Below are 26,351 nucleotides of genomic sequence, written 5' to 3' on the forward strand. Positions count from 1 at the left end.
CATCTTGGTATTTACTGGCCGGGCAGCAGCCCCGTCCCTTGACCCCTGGCTGTCCTGGTGTCCCTGTGCCCTCCTGGCCGCGGGGCAGTGCCAGGGGCCAGCAGCAGCAGGGATTTGGGGTGGGCTGGGACTGCTGGGGGGCACGGGGGAGCTCAGGGGCGCAGACACACGACACTGAGCCCAGCAGTGGGTGGTGGTTGTTTTTCTCTGCTTTATTGTCACTGAGGAGCAGCAGTGGTGGCCGAGGGGAGCTGAGCAGTACAACACCACACTCAGGTATGAAAAGTACAAAAATAAGGAAGCCTATGTATAATATCATTGCAGTCAATTGCTAAAATAAATATTGTAAACACGAGAGAACAACATCAGGTGAATCTACAGCACTCGTTTCTGCCAGCAGCCACACAGTCTTTGGCTTTAGGACTCCCCTGCCCGCACAGACCCAGGCCCACATCCAGGTGCATTTTCTTTGCTTCAGGCCAGAAAGATTTCAGGCTGGTCAGGGATGTCACAAGAGAAAGAATTTTCCTCTCTCCAATTTACCTTGAGACAGGAATTGCCTCTTTTTGCCTTCAGTGCCCATTTTCATGACAGAGCAAGCGACTGATCTGCCCAAAGCAGGCATTTTCCTTGTCTGGAGGGGACTGGGCTGAGGGCTCCCCAAATTCCAGGTTATTTTGGTGTAATCTTGTACCGACAGCCCCCGCACAGTGCACTTGGCACCGTTCTGCACCTCTCCCCTGCTGTGCACTTGGACCTTTCACCCCCTTATCTCTGTGACAGCCAGATGGGTTTGGATTGCCTGATAAGGGAGGAGAGAAGGCACCGAGTTATCTCGGGTCAAACTGCACCTGAGCTGCTGCCAGGCCAGGGATCTGTGCCCCTCTGATACCCTCGGGCCACGGAGCTTCTCCCTCCCAGCCTGGGCTCCAGGAAGGGAACAGGCAAATTCTGCTTGCAAGTCTCAGTAATTTGCTGATTGTGTTTATATAGATGTACACATATTTTAGAAGCCCAATAAAATCCTGTCCAAAGTACCAAGGAGGGGAGATTTGCCAGGGAGGGAAGGGCAGAGACTCTGCTCCCTCCTGCCTGCGTGGCCAGGGAATGTTCCAGCACCCCGGAAAGCAAAGAAAATGCATCCAGATGGGAACAACCAAGCAAAACAAAACCATCCTAAACCCACAAAGCGGCACTTCTTGCTGCAGGGAAGACAAATCAGGCTGAGCAGTCTGTCTGTCTGTCCCCACAGATAATCATTTGATCTTCCCTTCATATCAGTAATTAGGATTTAATCTTCCCTTCTTCATTTTAAACACATTCACAGAACATCCCATGGCGACGTTTTTGGCGTGAGGTTCTGCTTCCAGCTGGGCTGGACATCCAACCCCTGCAGGGCTGGTCCCCCTGGGGCTCCCCAACCCCTCCAGGGGCTCCCCAACCCCTCCAGGGGCTCCCCAACCCCTCCAGGGGCTCCCAAACCCCCCTGCAGCCCCAGGGAGGGTGGGCCTGCACCCACAGCTGTCCTGCCACGCTTTGAACCAGGAGCATTGCAGACCCTGCTGGATTCTGAGCCTAAGCAGAAGCTTCCCAGCCTTGGGGGAGCCTTGGGGAGCCAGGGGGTGTCCCTCTGACCAAGCCCAGCCGAAAATCCAGCACCCACACGGGTGATCCTCCTCCTCCTCCTCCTCCTCACCCCTGTGAGCTGCAGCCCCTCCTTCAGCCCAGGCAGGTGAGGGGACTGTGGTGCCCCAGGCCAGGCACCTCAGCTCCCCAGTTCCCCTCTCACCCTGGCCTTTCCCTGCTCAAAGGCAGGGCTGCTCGGATCCCCGCCCTTTCCATTCTGCCCCCAAAGCTGTAAAATTTCACTCACTAACAGATGAGAACACTATGGATTTCAGCAGGGGCACAGCTGGCTAAGAGTAAAAACAGCCACTAATGCAACTCTGCACAGTGCAGCAGCTAAAAAGATTTCTGGTTTGATTTTTCAGTAGGCAAAATTCTGGTTTTCTGAGGAAAAAAAAAATCACACAAAACTGCTTGGTACCAGATTAGAGGATTTCTGTATCATCCTTCAAAGATTTATTTGACAGCTTCTAAAACTTCCACTAAACTTGGTTTCTTACATCATTTCTATACACAGGTTTTATTTGTTATAATTGTCTTGAGGCTTATAAAAAAATAAGCATTTAAAATGCCCAAAAGAGTAATTTTCCTTTAAAATTGTGCTACTGAACTTTACCCCCAACACAGAAGAGAGACTTTTGGTAATGAGGTTACCCCAAGCAGTATAAAAATATACATAAAAATAGACAAAACTCTATCCTCCAATCTGAAGGGCTGTTTGTGGGGTTTATTAGTTATATTTTTTTTTTGTACATCACTGAAATTTCATTAACTTCTGCTAAATATTTACAGAAAATCCCCCCCACCCTCCGTCTGCCTCCTCTCACTGCAGCTTTTAGTTCATCCAGAGTTTCCTGTTGGCAAAAACGGATCCCTGCACTGGGCCATGGCACACAGGTGATGCTGCGGGCACAGGGGGACCTGCAGGGCCCTGGCTATGCCACACCCCCGTGGATGTGACCTTCCAGAGCGCAGCTGGGGAGGGCAGGGGACAAAACAAAACCTCTGCTGAGGTTAAACCCAGCCTGAAGCCACCAGCATCACCGCAGGGCCCCTGCACGCCCTGGCTTCCTGCTGCTTTCCCTTTTGTCCTGGTGATAAAGTCAGAATGCCCAAACCTCTTGTACAACAGTTCCTCAGGTATTTGGGTCTCTTTCTCCAGTCTACCCCAAGAAAATTTTAAATTAAAAAAAAAAATTACATGACAGAAGAAAAAAAAAACAAAAAGAAGAAAATAATTACTCTGTACTCTTCTTCAACAACATGAAAAGGTGACATTAAAACTAAGTGATACAACCCCCCCAAGACTATGTACATAAAAAGACATCAGATCTCTTAAAACATAAATATACAGTGTATAAATCAGGTGCCACCTAAAGGCTGCAGCCGCAGAACTATTTCACAGACACAAAGCAAACCAGACTCTCCACGCCAAGGGCAGCCACGGCCACGGGTGTGGGGCTTGGCAGGGCAGACACTGACCCGTGGCTCCTGGAGCCCACGCGTGCACCGGGGACGGGCTGGAGGTGCCCGGGGGGAACACGACCCTACACACGCCACAATCCTACACACTATTGTAGGGGGAGAGGTCAGGAAATGGGATCAGACCCTGAGTCCCCAATTATTTCCAGGCACGTGCTCTGCTGGGGTGGCTGAGGGGCCCTGCAGCTCCCCTGGCGCCGCTCACCAAGGGAGGTACGCGGTACCTCCAGTGCAGCCACAGCCACGCCCGTGGAACTCTGCACCCTGTGCTTTAAGAGTTACCATGACTTTCATGGAAATAATACAGCCTTGATCAGGGTAAAAGACTAGTGGAGGTCTTTAGCCCAATCTTAGAGGTTTGCTTCTACAGCACGGACAGCTACGGCTCCGACACACATAAATAGGTTCTGTTAAAGTGACAATGCAGTGTCTGAATTATCCGAGTGTTATCCCTACTGCTGCTAGGGGAGGGCCAGTGGTGGGAGGAGAGCTGGGGTGTGACGGAGGTGGGACAGCTCCAGCTCCACCTGGGAATGCAGGGAGAAGCCAAAGGACACTGTGAGCTTTACTCGACAGCTGGTTTTATGGCATGCAAGGAAACTCCTACGACAACACTTGGTACAGAGCCCACGGCGGCGTCTCCAGTCCCGCCGTGGTGCCCCGGAGAACGAGTAAAGCTACGAGTCTGCTTGGAGGGGAGGGGGTGTGTGAGTGTGTGCAGAGGGAGGAGGGAGGGGTTGGGTGAGGAAACGTCCTGTTCTGCTGAAACCAAGCTCTGGGGCAAACCTGCTTCCCTCTACCGCTGGCCGGCCTCGCGGATGCGGCAGGCCACGGCCGTGATCAGCGCGGCGCCTTTGCCGCTGCCGTCCTCCGACTGCAGGAAGGTCACTTCACACTTGGGGGACAGCTCCTTCACTGTCTCCTGCAGCACCGTGGAGAAGCTGCGGGGCAAGGAGAGGGAGAGGCTCTGAGTTGACCAGCCACAGGGTGAAGGTGTCAGTCCCAACCCCTAATGTGCCTTCACAGAGCCTCGAAAAGCAACGCAGACCCCGAGGGGAGGGACGGGTGGATGGATGGATGGATGGATGGATGGATGATGGATGGATGGATGGATGGATGGATGGATGGATGGATGGATGGATGGATGGATGGATGGATGATGGATGGATGATGGATGGATGGATGGATGGATGGATGGATGGATGGATGGATGGATGATGGATGGATAGATGATGGATGGATGGATGGATGGATGGATGGATGGATGGATGGATGATGGATGGATGGATGGATGGATGGATGATGGATGGATGGATGGATGATGGATGATGGATGGATGATGGATGGATGGATGGATGGATGGATGATGGATGGATGGATGGATGATGGATGGATGGATGATGGATGGATGGATGGATGGATGGATGGATGGATGGATGATGGATGGATGAATGGATGATGGATGGATGGATGGATGGATGGATGGATGGATGGATGGATGGATGATGGATGGATGGATGGATGGGTGATGGATGGATGATGGATGGATGGGTGATGGATGGATGATGGATGGATGGATGGGTAGGTGGGTGGGTGGATGGATGGATGGATGGATGGATGGATGGATGGATGGAGGATGGATGGATGGTCAGGGATGAAGCTTAGAAAGCCCAAGTGTCCACACTTCAGCCCAGGCCCATGGTTACAACACGACTGTGCTGTGCCTTCACTCAGGACTAAACCCAGCCCCATCTCAAGGCCCACCAAGCCCTGGGAGCACTACTGAGCCTCAACAGTCCTGACCAGCCCCACCTGGGGGGAGTTTTCAGTGCCTCCCTTTGCCCATGGGCTCCTGAGCCTTATTTAGGCTCAGCTCAGTGCCTTAGTCCCTGTCTGAGCTCCAGTGCCAAGCAGCACCAGCCGGCCAGCTCTGGCATGGGCCATTTGTGTGGCCATGAACCTCCATGACCCATCCCCATGACCTGGAGGCCTGGCTGAGCCTGGTCGCCACGTCTGGGTCAGGCCCAGTGGGACTGGAGGAGCCCCTGTCCTTAAGGGAGCAGCTGACTCCTGCAGGGCCTCAAGTTTGGGTCAGCGAGCTCCTGGCATCCCTCAAGCCCCCAGAACACCTCAATCCTCCCCCATTACCCCCTGAACCTTCCCCCCGAGCCCCCACCTGCCCGGGGAGCACAGCCAGAGGCACTCACTGAGGGTGCAGCTTGTAGAGCGTCCCGTCCACGCCCACGGTGACCTTGAGGAAGTCCAGGCCGCGGTTCTCGCGGATCTTGTCCACCACGGCGGCCATGCCGGCGCCGCAGAGCTGGGCCGCGCGCCGCGCCACCACCGTGCACACCTCCTTGACGATGATGCTGTCGTCGCACGTGGACTCCAGGCCCAGGTGCTGCAGGATGGAGCGCACCTGCAGCAGGGCCAGGCAGTCGCTGCGGGGACACGGGGTGGGGGCAGCGTCAGGAGGGAGCGGCTGGGACGTGCAGCCTCCCCTTCCTCATCCTCGCCCTGCCCAGCAGTGCCTGGGGTGGCCCTACAGCCCCCCAAAACCTCAGCTTTCAGACCTGGACGTGGCCTGGTGTCACATCCTGGTCGGGGAGGCTGTTTCAGGACAAAGCCAGCAGAGTGTGACACCCCTGCAACCTTGCCCAGGGCAGATAAAGAGCTATCTGTGCTGCCAGCCCCAGGCAGCCTCTCCTTGTCTCTGCACACAACCAACCACGTGGGCTCTGCTGATTTATCTGTGGGGCACCATCCTGTATTGCCCTGGCTCCACACCAAGCACGGGGGCACGTCCCCCACATTCCATCCCTGCTCTGACTGACTGGCAGCTGGTGCTCGCTCACCTCTCTATCTGGGACAGGAACTTGGTCTCAAAGATCCCTCTGGTCTTCAGCCTCTCTGAGATCCGTCCACGGAAGAGCAGCCCTTTCTTGGTGAAGTCCATCAGGATGTTGCGGACGATTTCCCCCAGGTACATCCCACTGATCATCTTCTCATACCTGGGCAGGAGAGGATGAGGCTGGGCATCAGCACAGGAAGGGACACTGGGCTGGCTGGGGATTCCAGCCCTGCCAGGTGCCCTCTGTACAATCCCCTCAGCAGCACGGCCCCCACCCCGGGCAGGGGACAAGGGACACCTCGGTGTCCTGCTCATCATGCCCTGGATCCACCAAGGAGCTGCTGGGGCAGAACTGCTCAGCCCTCAGCCCCACTGGGCCCCTTCCAGCCCCCCAGAGCCACCACCCACCTCTGCTTGCCGGGGTTGAGGGACAGCTCATCCACGGCCACGTCGAACTCCGTCCGGATGTCATCCAGGCAGCCGCTGTCCCCAAAGGCCCCCCACTCCATGTTCACACACATCCTGCCCTCGTCCCCTTCCACCAGCTCCACGTTCCTCATCTCCTCCATGTAGCAGGCGTTGCTGCCCGTGCCTGCGGAGAGGAGCGGGATCAGGGGGACACCTGGGACACCTCCGGTGCCCCCCAGGGCAGGGCAGGGCAGGGCAGGGGTGGCACCACGGAGCAGGAGCTGCACAAGGAACGTTCAGTTCTCACCGACAATCAGCCCAACTTCACAGTAGGGATCCTCGTAGCCACAGGTCATCATGGTGCCAACGGTGTCATTGACCACTGCCACCACGTCCAGGTCGAATTCCTGCAGAGGGATGGATTGCAGGAGTTATTCCTGGAGGGTTTGGAATTCCTGCTGAGTCTGCTCCCATGGCTGGGAAAGCACCTGGCTGTCTGGTGAGTGTGGCAGTCACAGAGTCACAGAATCATGGAATGGTCTGGAAAGGTCCTTAAAGCTCATCCCATTCTCCCCCTGCCATGGCAGGGACACCTCCCACTGTCCCAGACTGCTCCCAGCCCTGTCCATCCTGGCCTGGGACACTGCCAGGGAGCCAGGGGCAGCCCCAGCTGCTCTGGGCACTCTGTGCCAGGGCCTGCCCACCCTCACAGGGAGGAATTCCTCCCTAACATTCAACCTAAGTCTCTCCTCTTTTAGTTTAAAACCGTTCTCCCTCGTCCTCCATGACCATCCACCTCCACGGACACAGAGGCACCCACGGCCTTGCCCCAGCCCCAGCTGCCTGCAGGTAGAGCTCAGAGCTCAGACACCTGCAGCTGGGTCAGCCCTGCCAGGAGCAGCCCCTGGGCAGGAGCTCGGGGTGGTCTGTGCTGAGGAACTGCGCCGGTGTCTCCTGAGCTCAGGGCCAGACAAGTCTGCTCCAGCCCTGGCCAGGAGCCAGCCCGTAGCTCCAGGGTCTGAAAATCCAACCTCAAGTGATGAGTAAGGGCGGCTGTGAGAATTCCGACACTCATTACGCTGAGCTCAGCCCGGTAATTTGTTTTACAGGCCAATTAATGATGCCAAAGAGAGCCAGGATGTGGGAGCAGCCCAGCTTCTCCCAGCCCTGTGGCTGCTCACCTCTCTCCTGTGAATGGCCTCCTTCAGCAGCCCCACCACGTCCTCTCCCTCGCAGCCCGTCGCCTTGAAACCTTTTGTCCACTTCAGGAGAATTCCCTGGTGTGGGGAAAAAGCCCCCGGTGAGTCCCCCTGAGGAGCAGGTGGGAGGCACAGCCAGGGAAGCTGCCAGGAGGGGTGGGGTTACCTCGTCCAGGTTGTTCTGCTGGCAAGGGAAGGAGAAGGTGAATCCCAGCGGCAGCGACACGCCCTTCATCCCCATGTACTCCAGGAAATCCGAGATGCAGTGGACAATGTGGTCAAAGAGCTGGACGAGCAAAGCCAAAGAGAGCAGTTACCACCACAGCCAGAGCCCAGCTGGAAGCCAGATTTCTGGGGATTCTGACCCATTCCCAGGCCTGCTGGAGTGTTCAAATTGCTCCCAGGACTTGGAACAGAGCAGGACGTGGGAGGTGAGCAACCCCAAAAAGCTCAGCTCTCCCTCTTCCCCACCCACAGCGTGGCCAAATCCCTGCATTATCTCCACCCACGGGTCCCTGGAGGGCTGGGGGCCAGCAGGGAGGGGACACAGGAACCCAGTCCCTCTGCAAGGGATCCCCAGGGCCCTCCAGCCCAGTCTGCTGGGATACTCCCAGTCCCCAAGCACTGCCTGGAGGGCTTTGCAAAACTTTCCAAACATCTCACTGCTTGTGTTGTGGTTTCCCTATCTGGGAAATGGGGATGATGCTTATCTGCCCTTGTGGAGCGTGTGGGATTCAGGGAGGCTCACTCATGTCTGGGAATAACACCATTTCTAACCTAAAAACCAGGCTCCAGCTTCCCAAACTCCAGAGCCTTGGGCACAGCTGGCTGTTCTAAGGCCAGGAGAGCACCAGCCCTCCCCACTCCTGGCTTTTCTCCCTGCAAAGGCAAAACCAGCTCCGTGGTCAGCCCTGCTGCAGCCAGCCCAGGGAAGAGGCCCCTTCCCCTCTCCGTTTGCCCACACTGACCTCCTCGCCCGTGCCCTGCATGATCTCCACGGGGATGGAGTAGATCTTGTTGTGCATCTCCACCCCGCGCCGCATCCCGTTCCTGACGCGCACCAGCAGCACGCGGAAGTTGGTTCCTCCCAGGTCCAGGGCCAGGAAATCTCCCTTTTCTGCAAGCCAAGAAGGATCATCAGGAGAGATCCCAGCACGGGGCATCCAGGGCGGGGCACGGAGCAGACAGGGACCTGCCCTCCTCCAGGGAGAGGGATGGAGATGCAGACGTGACTGGGGATAGGCAGGAACAGGGGCTGCAGGTAGGAGGAGGATGGAGAGGTTTGCTCCACACTCGGTGATGGTGAGGCTTCAAATCATAAACCTGAGTTGGAAGGGACCCACGGGGATCACTGAAGTCCAGCTCCTGGCCCTCAGCACCAGCTTCAAGCCAAGGCCAGGCACTCGCCCAAGCCACAGGAAGAGCCAAGAGCACAACCCGGGATGAGGGTGGAGGGAATGCTGTGGCAGGATTTGTGGCCAGGCTTTGTGTTAAATCAGGTGCAGAACGTCCCAGAGGCTCAGTGCTCTGCCCAGTACCAAACTGGAGGTTTGTGCCACTCCCACCACAAAGAGGAACCGGCCACAGCAGAGGATCCAGCCCCTCCCAAGGATGCAGGACCTGCACAGGCTCACACACAGGGGCTTTACACAGGACACATCACCTGTTCCATCGGGAGTGGAGCACACGTAGGTGGGCAGCATCTTCACCGTCGCCTCCGCGTGCGTCTCCTTGCCCAGCCCTTTCTCCATCTCTATCCTCATCCTCTCCTTCACCTCCAGCAGCTGCTCGTGGCTCAGCTTGAGGGGCTCCAGGATCTTCTGGCGGGCCTGGTGCTGTGCAGCCAGCCTGTAGGCCACGGCGGTCACCATGGCCGCCCCTTTGCCGCTGCCGTCCTCGGAGCGGATGAAGCGAATCTCGCAGTCGGGCAGCAGCTTCCGCACGGTCTTGTGGAGGCGGCGAGCAAAGCTGGGCAGGAGGAGGAGAGGGGACCTCAGTGTGACCCTCTGGGGACACCCTGGGGTCCAAACGAGGGGCCCGAGGGGATATTTGGGGGCGCTTCTCTTGTGCCGAGCACTGCTGGCAGCAGCAGATCCCTCTCTGTCCCTGTCCCCAGCACCCCAGAATCCATGGCCCTGTCCCTGTCCTCAGCACCTCCAGATCCCTGTCCCCATCCCTGTCCCTGTCCCCAGCCCCTGCTGTCCCTGTCCCACACTCACTGAGGGTGTTTCTTGTACACAGATCCATCCACGCCCACGGTGGAGCGCAGCCTGTCGCCGCCCTTGTTGTCGCGGATGCGGCGCAGCACCGCGGCCAGGGTGGCCCCGCAGAGCGCGGCCGAGCGCGTGGACACGATCTGGCAGATGCGCAGCGTGGCCACGCAGTCCTCGTGCGACGGCTCCAGCCCCAGCTTGCTCAGGATCTCGTGGGCTTTCTGCAGCCCCTCCTTCTCCCTGGAACCACAGAAAGGGAGTTCGTACCTGGCAGCGCAGCTTCTGTGAGCGGCAGCCCGGGCTGGGACACAGGAAACCCCTGGGTCCTACTTACTTCTCAATGGCAGACACAAATCTGGTCTCAAAGTGGCCCGTGGTGAGCAGATCTGGCGTGAGCCTTCCCCCGAAGAGCAGCCCATCCTTGGCCATCTTCACCAGGATGAGCCTGACCAGCTCCCCCATGTACATCCCGCTGATCATCTTCTCAAACCTGCCCGTGGGGAGGCATGGGGTGGAATCAGGGAATGGTTTGGGCTGGTTTAGGACAGTCCTGGCTTAGTACAGCCCTGCTTTGGGACACAGCCCTGCTCTGGGACACAGCCCCGCTTTGGGACACAGCCCTGCTCTGGGACACAGCCCCTCTCTGCACCAGTGACAGAGGACACGCTGACCCAGTTAGCTGGGCTGACCTCCCCAGTCCCAGTAACTGTGGGAGGATGGACAATGCAGAGCAAACCACGAGCCCGAGCCAAGAATGTGCTCACAATTGTTTGCCAGGGTTGAGCGAGCCCATGTCGATCTCGCGGTCGAACTCGGTGCGGATGTCGTTGAGCACCCCGTCGTCACCAAAGGCTCCCCACTCCATGTTGATGCACATCCTGCCCTCGTCCCCCTCCACCAGGTCGATGTGCCTCATCTCCTCCATGTAGCAGGCGTTGGTTCCAGTTCCTGGGCCAAGCAGGGGCACAGGGTGAGCGGGGACACTGCTTTTCCTCACTCCCATTATTCCTTATTCCCATTATCCCCCATTCCCATTATTCCCCATCCCCATTATTCCCAATTTCCCTTTGGCCACAGCCCAACACACCAAAGCACACAAACTCTGGACAATGCTGGTTTTCCAGCACTGATATCCCCCTCTCTTTTTCCCCCCCAGAGACCCTGAGGCCTGCAAGAAGCAGGATCTCCCTCTGGCTCTGCTGGAGCCCAGGAAACACCCCCAGAACGTCTTTCTCCTTGCTGCAGCTCACCAACAATGAGGCCAACTTCACAGTTGTGGTCATCGTAGCCACAGGTCATCATGGTGCCCACGGTGTCGTTCACCACGGCCACGATGTCGATGTCAAAGTCCTGACGTGGTGGAAAGGAGAGAGGCTGACCCAACAGAGACAAAACTGACCAGAACACCGCCAGGGAGCCCAGGTGTCCCGGCCAGGAGCCGTGTGCCCCCAGCCCAGGCTCTTACCCCTCTTTTCTTGATGGACCTGCGCAGCAGGGACACCACGTCCCTGCCCTCCACGCTGCTGCACTTGAACCCCTTGGTCCACGTCACGAGGATGCTCTGCAGGGGAACAGCAAGAGGAGGCTTGGAGGTGACCCCTGGCTCCTGGCACGGGGCACATGTGGCCCTGCAGGGGGGGAGCCCCCCGTTATCAGCTCACCAGCTGCGCTATCAGCCGCAGCTTCCGTGCCAGATAAAGTTTATGGCCCCCAAACAACATGTGAGCTGCTCGTTGCTGCCCCAGCAGCAGGAACATGCTTCCCATGACCGGCTTTGATTGAGCCCTGCAGCAAAACTTGTTCACGAGCCCAAGGAATGCTCCTTGACCCAGCCCTGAGGGGCGGATGGCTGGCTGTGCCTATGGAATGCTCCTTGACCCAGCCCTGTGGGGTGGATGGCTGGCTGTGTCTATGGAATGATCCCTATGGGGTGGGGGGCTCGCAGTCCCCTGTGGCCAAAGGCACCTGGCTGGGGGCTGAGCTGAGCCCTGGGGGGAGGAAAAGAGCTCAGTTTCAAAGATTTGAAATCTCCAACCAATTCCAACTCAATTTCAAAGATCTGAAATCTCCAACCCTATGGCCACAGCCCCTTAGGGAGGCAGACACCCGCCCAGCCTTAGAGCTGGGGAAACTGAGGCACTGAGCGCTGTGACCCCAAGCGGGGCCAGGGGGCACGGACCCTTCCTCCTGCATTTCTGCATTTCCCCATCCCCAGACCCGCAGGAGGAGAGCATTAATCCCCCCGGAGCCACTGGGGCTCCACAGATTGCCAGGAGAGGGGACAGGGGGACGTGCTGGGGCTGCCGAGCTCCATGGAGCCACCCCCTGCCCTTCCTAGAGGGGAGACAGAGAGGCAGCATCACCCCCTGCCCCTGCAGATCCCATGGGGGGGATAAGGGCAGGGAGAGGCAGCATCACCCCCTGCCCCTGCAGATCCCATGGGGGGGATAAGGGCAGGGAGAGCCAGCATCACCCCCAGCCCCTGCAGATCCCATGGGGGGGATAAGGGCAGGGAGAGGCAGCATCACCCCCAGCCCCTGCAGATCCCATGGGGGGATAAGGGCAGGGAGAGCCAGCATCACCCCCTGCCCCTGCAGATCCCATGGTGAGATAAGGGCAGGGAGAGCCAGCATCACCCCCTGCCCCTGCAGATCCCATAGTGGGATAAGGGCAGGGAGAGGCAGCATCACCCCCAGCCCCTGCAGATCCCAGGAGAAAGGGACCCACCTCATCCAGCTTGGTCTGGTGACATGGGAAGGAGAAGGTGAAGCCCAGGGGGAGCTTCTTGTCTTTGATTTGCAGCTTGTCCAGGAAGTTGGCCAAACACTCAGCAATGTGGTCAAAAAGCTGGAAAAAAGGCAGAGAGTGACAAAGGGCCCCACTGTGAGGGGATGCCACATCCCTCGTGCCCAGCGCTGGCTGCCGGGGATTCCCAGGAGCCCCCCAGGAGCCCACCTGGACCCCGCTGCCCCTCATCAGCTCCTCGGGGATGGCGTAGATCTGGTTCTCCATCTCCACCTTGCGCAGCCCGTTGTCCGACACCTTCACCCGCAGCACTCGGAAGTTGGTGCCCCCCAGGTCCAGGGCCAGGAAATCGCCGTCCTCTGTGGGTCAGGACAAGGACAGCCCGTTCACTCCTCTGTGCACAGAGCCCTGAGCTCGCCACCCCCTCCCAGGCACCAGGAAAAGGTCAGGCTTTGAGTATATTTCAGTATTTTATCCATTATTCTATTTTTTCGGTGTTTCATTGGAGCAGTCGCTGCATTCCCTGCCTGCACAGAGGATCAATATTTTGACCATCACTGATGCTTTGGGGCATGAATCCCACCCAGAAATCCCAGACCAGCAGGGATCTGAGGGAAGATGAGCCCCAGCCTCAGGCTCCATCATCAGGAGAAGGCAGCAGAGCCATTCCCGACCCCACTGATGCTCCTGGAGGCTCCTAAACCTCCCTCCCAAGGGGTTAAACCCTGATGGCAGCTGCGGGAACTCCTCAGCCTGGTTTTTGCTGTGCTAAAACCCCTCAGCCCAGCCCAGGCTCCCTCCCTGCCCCAGGAATGCCACACGCCCCTGGAACGTGGCTGCGGGAAACCAGGGAGGGAGAAAATCCCAAAGTTCTGGGGCCTCACTGCTGCCTTCTCCAGGGAGAGCTGCTGTGGAATCTTTGCTTCTTTTTTGGCCAGGGCTGGGGTTAAACGTGCAAGGCAGAGTTTCTTGTTGGGACTCAGATGTTTATTGGCTCTTATCTCTGTTACACTCTCACAAACCCTGAGCTCTGCAGCACTTCACTCCAACAAACTAAAAATGGAGCCCTGTCTCTCCCTCTCCAAGGCCTTTTAAGGATAAGCTGTCCAATTAAGAAATGACACTGAAATTATCTTTACTTTTAACCCAATAACCAACCACCTGTGGCCTGCAACGGGGACTTTTTTATAAAATTACACAAAACCACCCAAACCCATGGAGAAGGAGGTGAAGGAGAAGAAGAAGGAGAAGGAAAAGAAGAAGAAGAAGAAGGGGAGGAAGAAGGGGAAGAAGAAGGGGAAGAAGAAGGGGAGGAAGAAGGGGAGGAAGAAGGACCATCCTCCACCCTAAGAACTCCCTCTTGCTTTATAGATTTTCCTATATTCTAAAATCTTAAACTCAAAGGTTTTTTTTTTTGTGGTATCACACACTTCTATCCAAACCCCACACCCCCCACAATCCCAGTGCTAGCACTCAGTTTTGGAAGTTTTCCCCACAGCCTCAGCTCAATGCAGAGTTCTCCTGGGGGCCAGAGGAAAATCTGAAATTCCCAGTCCCCAGGGCTCCAACGAGGCTCCTCCAAGGGCAGCCCCAGGGCTGTCCCCTGGCTGTTCTGGGCAGGGAAAAGAGCCCAGCTGGCTGTTCTGGGGCAGGGCAAAGCCTCTCTCAGCACTCAGAGCCCCCGAATGTGCTGCGCTGGCTGCCGGGGCCGCTTTGTGAGGCACAAAGGGAACAAAACCCTCGGGCCATCGGTGCCATTGGTATGCAGAGACCAGCAGCACCTCCAGGCACTGCGGCTGGAAACAGCCCCGGGCTGGAGAGGCAGCCCCGGACCCAGCCCAGCCATCGGCACCACCGGGCACTGCAGCTGGAAACAGCCCCAGAATGGGCATCCCCAGAGACCCCAGCTGGAAACAACCCCAGAATGGGCATCCCCAGAGACCCCAGCTGGAAACAGCCCCAGAATGGGCATCCCAGAGACCCCAGCTGGAAACAGCCCCAGAATGGGCATCTCCAGAGAGCCCAGCTGGAAACAGCCCCAGAATGGGCATCCCCAGAGACCCCAGCTGGAAACAGCCCCAGAATGGGCATCCCAGAGACCCCAGCTGGAAACAGCCCCAGAATGGGCATCCCCAGAGACCCCAGCTGGAAACAGCCCCAGAATGGGCATCCCCAGAGATCCCAGCTGGAAACAGCCCCAGAATGGGCATCCCCAGAGGCTGATCAATACCAACAGGGCACATGGAACACCTCAGGGGGCTGATAAATCCACTGGGGATACGAGGAGCAAAGAGGGGCACAAGGCCTCAGCTCCTTGGGGGTAACCCAGCAGGATCCCAAAAAAGGGCAGTTTGGGGGAAATTCCTGGGTGGAATCGCTTTGCAGGAGGAAGAGGGCAGGGAAGGCTCCCTGGGAACATTCCCAGCCATGCCTGGAGCGCGTGGTGGGTGCCAGGTGCGGGCACTGCCCCCAGTTTGGGCTGCCAGGTCTGTGATAAGGTATCAGCCCTGGTGCTGAGCCCACAAGCCAAACGGGCAGGGCAAACACAGAGCCCTGGGCCCAGGGGCTGTTTGCTCTTGGCAAAGGGTGAGGGATGAGTGCCTGGGGAGCCTGGTGTGCTCCTGGTCCGGGGGATCCTGTCCCAGCACCTCAGGGATCCCCCCTCAAGGCTTCCAGCCCAATTCCACTGCCTGGGAATCCTCTGGCAAGGGGGATTGCTGAAAAACAAGAGGAAGGGGAAAAGCTGGGAGGCCCAGACTTGGCCAGGGAGCTGCAGACCCTGACATCTCCCACTGCAGCTCCAGATAATTCATGGCATCAGGGAACGGGACCCTAAGGAGCACCCAGCTCCACTCCCCTGCCCTTCCACCGGGCCTGTGGTCCATCCAGCCGGGCCTTGAACGCTTCCAGGCAGACACAACTTCCTTGGGAAGCCTTGCTGGGATGTGGGAACCCCCCATGTTTCCTGGGCATCAAAACAGAATTTTCTTCCAAGCCTTTCAAGGCTCTGTGCCACAGGAGCAGGGAAAGAGCTGAGCCCCCCAGGCAAGGGAAAGGTGCTGCCAAGAGCCACCCTTTGGAGAGCCCACAAATCCTGCAGCATCCTCCTGGAAGCTCCAGGCTGGGGTTATCACATCCCAGCAAGGCTGGGGCTCAGCACAGGCTGCACCACAAGGTCCTTAAACCAACCCCACTGAGGAGGAATGGAACCCAGAGCAGCCTGGAAACACCAGGGGTGCAGCAGGAGGAGGGTGCTGGTGGCACTGAGCAGGGCAGGCCCTCAGGAGAGTCGCTGGGCCCCAAGGAGAAGCTTATTTGGGACCTGTCTCCCCATCCCCTTGCTGCCAGCAGGGCATGGAGCTGCTCCAGGGGGTGCCAGAGCCAAACAAAGCAAGGAAAGTTGATTTTAGAAGAGCTTCTGCTTTCAAAGCAGAATTCCCCCCTCTTATCACCACAGTGGAGTGGCAAAGCCCCCGAGAGCCAGGGCTGGGCTTTGGCTTAACCTGCAGGTGTGACCTTGTATTTCCATAAGCCCCTCTCATCCCCCCGGAGCTGGGCATTAAACGGGGTCTAATCCCAGCCAGGGACATCCCACAGGTGAATGTCTGGGAGCCCTGGGGCACAGCAGGGCAGGAGCAGAGCAATAACCCAGCCTTGGACTGGGAGCAGCCCCTGGCACCTGGCACGGGTGCCCAGCCCAGGCCAGACTTTGCCCAGGAGCTTTAAAAAGGGGGAAGGAGGAAGGACACAGCCCTGGGCACTGAGATCCTCCCCAGGGATCTGGCACCAAGCCCCCAGCCCCGATTTCCCCCCTCCCCAAAACCCAAGGGGATGCCACTGATGCCACTCAGAGCTGGGTCCAGGGAACCCCAGCTCCCATTTCCCTGGGATTTGCTCTAAACTCCCTCATTTTCCAGCCCCCTGGGCAGCTGCAGGGCCGTGACTGCCCCAGCATCCCTCTCATGTGACATTTTCCACGCTGCTGCTCCTCTCTCCCCCCTGCCCCGGGTGAGAAATGCCAGCTGGGGCACTGGAGAGGCTGGAAACAGGGAAGGGAGCCAAGGATCTGTCCTGTAAGGGCATGGGCAGGGGCTGCTCCCTCTCCCAAGGCGGGCCAGGCTGCTGGAAGTGCTGACACACACTCCACCTGCACCCAGCACCTTTGGCTGCACCAGTTCCTGTGCCCAGGGGCGGCTCCTGGCCGTGCCTGTAATTAAAAATATCCTCCAACATTTAAATAGATGGGAATCTCAATGCCAGGGCAGGCAGCCAGGCCCAGCTTCGGGGTGTCGGTGCAGCTGGGGGGCCAGGATCAGGGGATGCTCTGAGGATTACAGGGGCTCAGAGGGAAGTGGAGACGCTTTTAGCAGGGCTGTAGAGGGACAGAGCAATGGCTTCACACTGGAAGTTTGAATTACAAACAACATTTAAATTGTTGGGGAAATTCCTTCATGGAAAGGGCAGCCCAGGCCTGGCACAGCTGGGTGCCCCAGGGTGTAGCCATGATATTTTCTGAAAAATCCTTTCCTTAGGATTTTTTTCTCCTGAGAAGCTGAGAGGCCTCAGGAACAGAATGTAACCAATGGTTATCTGCTGCTGTGGGATGCAACAGGTGCATCTGGGATTGGGCTCATGTGGTTGTTTCTAATTAATGGCCAACCACAGCCCAGCTGTCCAGACTGTCTCAGTCAGTCACAAGCCTTTGTTATCATTCTTCTATTCTATTCTTAGCCAGCCTTCTGATGAAATCCTTTCTTCTATTCTTTCAGTATAGTTTCAATATATATTATATATGAATTATAGATATTAAAATAATAAATTATATATAATAATTGTATATTCAAACAATATATATAATTATAAAATATTAATAATGTTTTATAAAATATTATTAATATATATCATAAGAGTATAAAATATTTGTAATGTATAATTATTTATAATAATATTTATAAAATATTATTAATATTATACTATTATGAAATGATTGTAAAATATTAATAATGGTTATATGTTAAAATAATAAATCAAGCCTTCTGAAACATGGAGTCAACATTGTCATCTCTTCCCTCATCCTCAGAGCCCTGCAAACACCATCCCAGGAGGGAGCAGGGGAGGAGGATGTGCCCGGCTGGAGCGTGGCCTGGGCAGCTCGGGAGAGGCAGAAAGGCCACATTGTGAGGGCCCTGCAGCGCCCAGGGCCCTGTGGCACTCAGACAGTGCTGGCACTGCTGCCCATGAAATCTGATGAGCCGGACCCGTGACTGTCTCTGTCCTGCCAGCAAGGGCACGCGAGGGCGGCTTCCCTCCCTCCTCCTCCCTCTCTGCTCCCTCCTGCCAGCAGGAACTGGGATCCCCTCCAGCCCCAGCGCGGAGCAGGGAGCCAGGCCTGTCCCCACGCTCAGCGCCCCAGCAGGGAAGGTGGCTCTGGTGGCGGTGCCACCCCTGCTGCAGCGGTGCCACCCCTGCCGCGGTGTCCCCAGCCCTCCCTCTGGCCTCGCAGTACCTGTCCCATCCGGGGTGGACCTCACAAAGGTGGGCAGCATCTTCACGGAGGCCGTGGGGTTGGTGTCTGCCCCCAGCCCCTTCTCCATCTCCTTCTCAAAGCGCTGGGACACTTCCAGCAGGGTCTCGTCCGAGAGCCGCATGTGGTACAGGTACTTGTCCACCTGCAGGGGCACAAGGACATGGGGTCAGGCTGGGGACAGGGGATGGGACAGCTCAGGACAGCTCAGGACAGTGTCCAGCCCCTCCTGAGTGGACACAAGGCGCTGGAGAGCTGAATGTGGTACAGGTACTTGTCCACCTGCAGGGGCACAAGGACATGGGGTCAGACAGGGCTGGGGACAGGGGCACAGGACAGCTCAGGCACAGGGCAGGGGACAGGGGCACAGGGCAGCTCAGGACAGCTCAGGACAGTGCCCAGCCCCTCCTGAGGCTGCTGGGGTGCACACAAGGAGCTGGGGCAGGCTCTGAGCCATCCCCAAGTGCAGGGCACAGCAGCTTGGCTGGATTGCTCATGGCAGGCACCACCCAGCCCTGCTCCAGCCCCTTCCCAAGGCCACCCTCATCCCTGCCCAGGCTCTGCCAGCTGGGAGTGCTGACCCACAGCTGCTCCTGCCCGCTCAGGCAGCTGCAGACACCCAAACGGGGGCACCCAAACAGGAGCCCCAGCTCAGGGGTGACTCAGGAGGTTCTCCAGGTGCAAAGCCCTTCCCAGTGCACGGCACCAGCACACCTTGACCTTGACCCCAGGGCCTCTCCTGCACGGGGATGCTGGGCAGGAATGCAGTGCCCTGTCATTTCTGCACTGCTGAGATCACCCCAGGAGCCCAGAGCCACTCCACAGCCTGGAGCAAACCCCGCTGCAGTGACAGAGGTGGCAGCTGCAGTGACACAAGCCGGGCTGGGATGACACAAGCGCGTGGCCGGAGAGGGAAGAAACCCACCCCACCTCCCCGTTCCTGGAAACTGCTCTCCCCTTGAGCTGATGGTGTGCAGAATGCTTCTAAAATCGGCATCAAAGCCTCCTGTCCTGCTTGGGAAGGTGTGGAAAGGCTCCTCCCCAGGCAGCAGCAGCACTGGGCAGCCTGGCCGGAGCAGGGAGCGGGGCAGGCGGACACTGCCCGCTCCCAAACCGTGCCCTGCTCCAATTAGCTCCACTCAGCACTAATTAAAGGGCAGCTGCAAGCCCTGAGAAGTCAAGGAGGAAAGCTCCACCCCGCGTGCTCACCTGCGTGCAGGCACGTAAGGCCGGGTCACCGGAACCGGGCCCGGGCTGCGCTTTATGGGGCTGAGCTGCAGGAAATGGGCATTTTGTGGGCAAATAATTGCACCAGGGCCAGGCTGACCTGGCTCAGGGACGTGCCCTCCCACCCTGGGCTGGACACAACAGCCCTGCTGCGGCTTTGCCTGCCTGTGCTTCAGGCTCAGGGTGCTCCAGCACATCCTTTGTTCCCCCACCCTGGGTTCTGTTGGAAATTTGGGAGCTGAGATCCCCCTGGGGAGGTCAGGGGATGGAGGAAAGCCCAGCCCAGCGCATTCCAGGAGTGATGCTGCATCCCCTGATGCTCTGAGTAAAACCTCCTGTCCCTTCTCCTGGTGCTCCCAGCTCCTTCCCAAAACCAGGAGCTGAACACGAGGGAAAGGCCAAGGAGAAGGAAACCTGGAGATTTCCTGGCACCAGGTGTTTACCAGCCTCCCCTTATCCAGCAGGAAGTCAAACCCTCTCCTCCCTGCCCTCCTGTTTGCTTTCACCTGCTGGAAATTCCCTCCCGTGTGCCGAGGCTCTGCTCACTGGCACCAGTAAGCTCCGTTTACTGCTCAGGAGGTGGCTCTGGGGCTCTGCTCCATGCCAGCCCCGGGGTGGGAACCTGCCCTGGAGCTGTGCCAGGGTCATCAGCCCACGCCATCCACCCAGAGCCCACAGTGCTCACCCCAGGGAAGCTGGCTTGAAGAGCAGGGAAGGCCCCTGCCCAAAATTCCCAGTGCAGGGAAACCCCCTGGGCTTCAGCCGCTTGCCCCAGGGCAGGCCCTGCTCAGCACGTCCCCCATGTCCTCCACACCAGAATAACCCCAGCCTGAGCAGCAGGGCGACCTCCCCCTAATCTCCAAAGCCCTTAAAACCTGGATCATCTTCTCCCAAGGTGGATCTCACCCCACTTGGCAGCTAAAGCAGGTCAGGGCGTACAGCAGGGCTCCTTCCCCACTGAATCCACCCTGGCCCCACCAAGGATTGTCCACGGCCACTGGCCTCCCCAAAACTCCCTGTGGCATGCTTGGTTATCCCAGGAGAGCCCCTCAAATTGCTACAAAGATGGGATAAAATGGGGAATTCGGCCTGCAGTGCCAGAGCCTGAGCATCTCTCAGCACAAAACACTTTCCCAGTTGCTTAAAGGCTTCTGAAGGGCAGGGAACATTTTAGGTCAGGTTGCCAATTCCAAACAAACAAAGCCACTAGGTTGGGATCCTGAAGGGGGCAATTGAGTTTCTGGAAAGCTTCCAGCCTAAACAGCGGCGTTTCCTCGAGGAAATCCAAACAAACTGAACAGGGAGGGAGGCAGGGATTTAGGAATTTAGGAATTTAGGAAGGAAGGAAGCGCCAGGAATGCCCCAGCCCAGGACGCCGCGTTAAAGCTGCGGATCACGGAGCAGCTGTGGGTGTAATGAGCTCAATGCCACGTTTTTGAAGCGAACCCCAGCAAATCCCCATCCCCTGGCTCAAGGCTGTCTCCAAGGTTCAGCTCATTGCCACGCCGGATGCTGGAGCAGAGCCCAGGGTCGCCTGTCCCGGCTGCACCGCTGGGAAACCTCAGCCTGCCCAAAGCCTGCTGCTGGGGCACCGGGCTGAGCCAAGCCGAGCTCACAGCACCCCAGAGAAACAGCTTTGGTTGCCAGCCTCACCTCCCGGGCACGTGGGGCTGGGCTGCTGAGGGGGACAGCCCTCCTGGCACCGCAGCGGGAAGGGGAAGGGGAAGGGAGGTTTGTTCCTGTGGGTCCCAAAACATCTTTCCCACTAATGACCCCGGTTCTGGGATAGAGGAAGCTGTCTGCCTTTTGTTTTCGTTTTGATCTGGACCCTGTCCCAGAGCCACGTGGCTGCCAGGAAGCTGGGCAGGAGCACGTGCTCCCCATCCCTCAGCGTCTCCCGATGCAGTTCTCAGCTGGATGTGGCTGATTCCTGCAGATTTTGGAGCAAAAGCAGAGCACTGGGAGAGGGTGGCGGCTTCCTGGGACAGATAGATTCTTTACCTTTTTGGCAACCAAGCCAAACATTTGTTGACTGCAAGATGACAGAGCAGTGTTCAAACCTGGGGAATGCTGCAACACCCCCAAACCCACAGCATGTGCTGTCACCCCTCTCTCCGGGGAAATTTGTGCTGGGAATTATATTTCCTTTAAATTACTTCCCTCCCCATGCCAGCCTTTAACTTGGAGCATGCTGTTGTGCAAGAATCCCTCAAGTCTGAGGGGATGCTGTCTCCCTGGGAGGGGGATGCTCCCCTCCACCACCCCCCAGTCCCTGTGGGACGTGATGGATTTGGGGAAAGCCGGGCAGAGGGAGCAGGGGGAAGGCCTGGGGGATTCACCCCCTGCTCCACATGCCCAGTCCCTGCCGTGCTGCCCATGCCTGTCCCCATTTCCCACCCCTCAGGGTGACTCAGGGCAGGGAACCGGCTCGTCCCCTTGCCCGGGTGACACAGGGGTGATGCTGGGCTGCCCCCACCCTGCTGGCACCCACGGCCTTCCAGGACAGCTCCGAGCCCACGTGTGTGCCCTCCTCCCTCCCTGCCTCGCTGCTGCCTGGGATGACACACGCCCGCCCGCCCGGAGTCATCCTCACTGCGTGAGTCAGATGTTTCCTGCTCGGCCGGTTCCTCCTCATCCTCAGCCCCGGGCCAGCAGCTGGATCCAGGCCGGAGGAGGAGCCGGGTGCTCATGGTGAGGAAGTGACACCAGGGAGCATCCACCAGCCCATCCTCAGGTGACCCCGCTGCCCCAGAGCCCCAGTGAAACCCAGCTCAGCCAGGGGATGCTCTGCCCTCTGTTCTGCACTGGAACCACCCCAGTGAAACCCAGCTCAGCCAGGGGGATGCTCTGCCCTCTGTTCTGCACTGGAACCACCCCAGTGAAACCCAGTTTGGCCAGGAGAACACTCTGCCCTGTGTTCTGCACTGGAACTACCCCAGTGAAACCCAGTTTGGCCAGGAGAACACTCTGCCCTCTGTTCTGCACTGGAACTACCCCAGTGAAACCCAGCTCAGCCAGGGGATGCTCTGCCCTCTGTTCTGCACTGGAACTACCCCAGTGAAACCCAGTTTGGCCAGGAGAACACTCTGCCCTGTGTTCTGCAGCTGGAACTACCCCAGTAGAACCCAGCTCAGCTGGGAAAAGGCTCTGCCCTCCAGTTCTGCAGGTGGAAACATCCAACTACCCCAATAAAACCCAGTTTGGCCAGGGGGATGCTCTGCCCTCTGTTCTGCAACTGGAACTACCCCAGTAAAACCTAGTCCAGACACAAAATGCTCTGCCCCACAGTTCTGCAGCTGGAACTACCCCAATAAAACCCAGTTGGGCCAGGAGAACACTCTGCGCCGCAGTTCTGCAGCTGGAGGCATCCAGCTGCTGCTGTCCCTGCCCCTCATGGTCCTTGCTAAACCCACAAGGTCCTTGGGATACCTCGCTGGCCCCGGGGCCCCCCTGGGACGGTGGGAGCGTCCCCTGTGCAGGGGAAGCTGAGGCTGGGGAGCTCTGGTGGGGAAGGAGAGCCAGGGTGGCTCCCCCAAGGTGGGACGAGCTGTCCTGGCCTGGCTCCTGCCCCCGGCCTGGGCAGCCTCGGGGGGAAGATGCTGAGTTGGTTTTCCAGGAATTTGCCAAAGGTGCCCCTCCCACACCCCCAGAGGCAGCCGGCAGGGAGGAATCAGCTGGGTAAAACTAATCCCTGGGCAAAGGAATAATAAATTAAAAAAAAAAAACCAAAAATAAAACCAACACTAAAAAACTAAAAAAACACCTAAAAAACGAACTAAAACCCTGCCCCTGCTTTCCAAATGCAGGAAAATCAATTCCATCCCCATTTTTTCTCCTTTTGAAGGAGGGATGGGGGAGAGGAGAGGCTCAGCCCCCCCCTCCCAGTGACGAGGATGAGGATGAGGACGAGGACGAGGATGAGGATGAGGAAGGCCAGGGTGAGCTGGCACATCCCAGGGCAGCGGCGGCAAACTTTCAAGCTGGGATCTCAAAGGACGCTGCCGAGGTTAATTAAAGTTTGCACAATCCCTTGGGGCTTAGATAAGTCTGGACAACTCACTTTGCAGGCAGGAAAAGGGCAGGAGCTGGGGAGGGAGGGAATATGCCCCCAGACGGGTGACAGAGCAGGCAAAGCTGCTCCATGGCAAGAATGGGGGAAAAAAATCCCATTTTTGAGGCTATTTTCAAGGCCTTGATGTGGACACAAACCACAGCCATTGGAAAAGGCACTTTTCTACCCCAGCTGAGCTCCTTTTCTCCCTGACCCAAAGGGAAAACACATCCCAGGCTACCACCTACAGTCTTTTGTCCCAGATACAGGGGGTTGATAAGAAGACCCAACCAAACAAATTGCAGCTTTCCAAGAATTTCACCCCCAGTGCTGGGGACTCCCTGGCTTCTCCCTTTGCCTGGGGAGCTCTCTATAAGGCAGGAGTGATTTTTCCAGCCCCGGTGGAAGCAGCCAGGGCAGACAGCTGGCTTCTCCCCCCTCTCCCCCAGCTTCGCCTCACGGGAGGATTCACGGGAATTTGTTTAAAAATATCCCAGAAAATCCAGTTGTGGAGGCGGCCAGGAGGGCAGTGCCGTGTCCCACTGCATCCCCAGCTCCTGGATATTTTTTTTCTCTCCCTCCCTCCCATCTCAACCTTTTTTAACCGGGGTTTGGGAGGCGCGAGGGGCGCGGAGCCGGTTCCTGAGGCTTCTCGCAGGGGATAGGGAAGGAGAATTCCCCATCCCGGCTTTGCCCCTGCATCATTCCCAGCCATTCCCGATAAGGAAGGCGTGAGCTGCGCCGCTGGCCTATTTCTGCCAGGGTTACACAACACAACCCCGTCCCTACCCTGGATGTGGCTGTTGCACAACCCCGGGGCCAGCGGCGAGAGCAGGGAGAAGCCGAGCCCGTATTTCCTTGCGGATCGCTTTGCCCTGGGAACTTTTCCCTGCACTTTGTTTAGGTTGGGGCTGGGTCTGGTTGGTTTTTTTTTTTTTTTGGTGTTTTCTTTTGTTTTGTTTTTTTTGTTTTGTTTTTGTTTTGGGGTGATTTTTTTTTTGTTTGTTTGGGGTTTTTTTGGCCTTTTTTTTGGGCTTTTTTGGGGTTGTGGTTTTTTTTGGTTTGGTTTGGTTTTCTTGGTGGGGTTTTTTTTTTTTTTTGGTTGTTGTTTTTTGGATGGTTTTTTTTTGTTCGTTTTGGTTTTTGGGTTTTTTTTTTTGTTTGTTTTGGCTTTTTTCTTTTTGTTTTTAAAAGTTCTGCCTCGGTTTCCTTCCGATCTCACCCCGCTGAAGGGCCAACGTGGCAAGTTTCACTTCCCCGCGAGCATCTCCAGGGTTATCCCGGGTCTGTCTCTCCAAGCATTTCCCTCGGGTTTTTTTTTTACGGCGATTTTTGCAAATCCCGACCGCCTCACACTCTGGGACCAGCAAATCCCAGAGCGGGGAATCACAGGCAGCTCCTCTCTGCCCTATACCCAGATGCCAGCAGAGCACGGCAGGAGCGGCCTGAGCCTCCCACCCAGCATTTCTCCTCCGGGAATAATTTATTAAGCCCGGCCTAAGCGCTGTCCTGGCCAGACAAAGGCCGGGGCCATGGAGAGCAGGAACACCCGAGCTTTTCCTGTGCCTGAGCTCCGGGACGGGGGGTGACCAACATCCCAAGGGCGGCCACTGTGGGAACGGGCTCGGGGACTCCGGACCCAGAGCAAGGATCCAGCACCCCAAATCCGGGATCCAGCACCCCAAATCCAGGATCCAGCACCCCCAAAGCAAGGATCCAGCACCCCCAAAGCAAGGATCCAGCACCCCCAAAGCGAAAGGAACGGGACACGAAAGGGCGTTTTCCACCCCTGTCAGTGCGGGGACGGGGGCACACGTGCGCCTTGGGGACACCGCGTGGGGAAGGGGACCCGAGGGACAAGTGCCACCTCCGGGCTGGTGGCCCGGGCTGACCCCGCTGCCCGCGGGGCTCGGCGCCCCGGTTGGGTGTCCCGGCTCGGTGTCCCCCGGCTCGGTGTGTGCCCGGCTCGGTGTCCCCCGGCTCGGTGTGTGCCCCAGCCCGGTGTGTGCCCCAGCCCGGTGTGTGCCCGGCTCGGTGCCCCGGTGCCCCGGCCCGGTGTGTGCCCCAGCCCGGTGTGTGCCCGGCCCGGTGCCCCGGCCCGGCGGGGAGCGGAGGAGCCGCTGCCGGGGATGCTCGGCGGGAACGGCGACACGTGGAGCGCGGGGCGGCCGCGGGGTCCCGGCTGCGGCGGGCAGGGACAGGCGCGGAGACCCCCCCGTTCCTCCCCTTCCTCCCGTTCCTCCTCCTCCTCCCCCTCGCCGCCCGGCCACGCGGGGTCCCGCGGCACGTACCGCACGCGGCCCCGGCCGGGCAGCGCCGGGGCCTCCGCCCGCCCGGCCCCGCTTCCCCTCCGCCGCCCGCTTATCTCGCCTCCTCTTCCCTTTTGAAAAGTTTTTTCGGTTTTCTTCTCCTTTTTTTTGTTTTTGTGGGTTTTTTTCCCATTTCGCCTTCCCTTCTTTTTTTACACTTTCCCACTTTCTTTTTGCTCTATTTACTCTTTTCCCCTCTTTTATTCCTTTTCTGCTTTTTTCTTTTTTTCTCCTTCCTTTTACTTTTTTTTTCAACTTATTTTCCTCATCCTTCTTCCTTCCCTACTTATTCCCCTTTTCACTTTCCTTCCCTTTTCTTTCTCTCTTCTTTCTCCCTCTTCACTCTCCCCTTCTTTTCCCTCCTTTTTTTTTTTTTGTTTTTACTTTTACCCCTCTTTTTTTTTTTTTTTTTGGTTTTTACTTTTACCCCTCCTTTCTTTTTCTCCCCTTTTTCTCTCCCCCCATTTTGTCCTCTTCCCCCCCTTTTTTTCCCCCCTTTTTCCTCGTCACTTTCCCCTTTTCACCTCTCCTCTCTCCACTCTTCCCGCTCCCCACGGGACCCCCCTCACCTTCTGCGCCTGGTCATGGTTGAGCTCGGTGAAGAAGTAAGCGAGGAGGTGCGATGCGATCATGGCGGGAGCGGCACGGCTCGGCTCGGCTCGGCACGGCTCGGCTCGGCTCGGCTCGGCTCGGCTCGGCTCGGCTCGGAGCGGTCG

The 26,351-nt window shown here is 57.6% G+C and overlaps 1 protein-coding gene across 1 annotated transcript; it reads right to left on the reverse strand.

Moving 5' to 3' along the window:
- Positions 1–189: 189 nt before the first annotated feature.
- On the reverse strand, positions 190–26,351 carry LOC118695209 (hexokinase-2). The gene is made up of 18 exons (XM_036396652.2): positions 26,205–26,351; positions 18,031–18,193; positions 12,735–12,883; positions 12,507–12,626; positions 11,245–11,340; positions 11,030–11,129; positions 10,544–10,727; positions 10,114–10,269; positions 9,786–10,019; positions 9,230–9,534; positions 8,535–8,683; positions 7,733–7,852; positions 7,549–7,644; positions 6,675–6,774; positions 6,368–6,551; positions 5,964–6,119; positions 5,316–5,549; positions 190–4,049 (listed from the first exon to the last, which is right to left on the reverse strand). Exons 1-18 carry the CDS (start codon positions 26,265–26,267, stop codon positions 3,905–3,907), a joined length of 2,754 nt encoding a protein of 917 aa, XP_036252545.1. The 5' UTR covers positions 26,268–26,351; the 3' UTR covers positions 190–3,904.

The sequence above is a fragment of the Molothrus ater genome, chromosome 28 (genome assembly GCF_012460135.2).
Source record: "Molothrus ater isolate BHLD 08-10-18 breed brown headed cowbird chromosome 28, BPBGC_Mater_1.1, whole genome shotgun sequence".
Lineage (NCBI taxonomy): Eukaryota > Metazoa > Chordata > Aves > Passeriformes > Icteridae > Molothrus > Molothrus ater.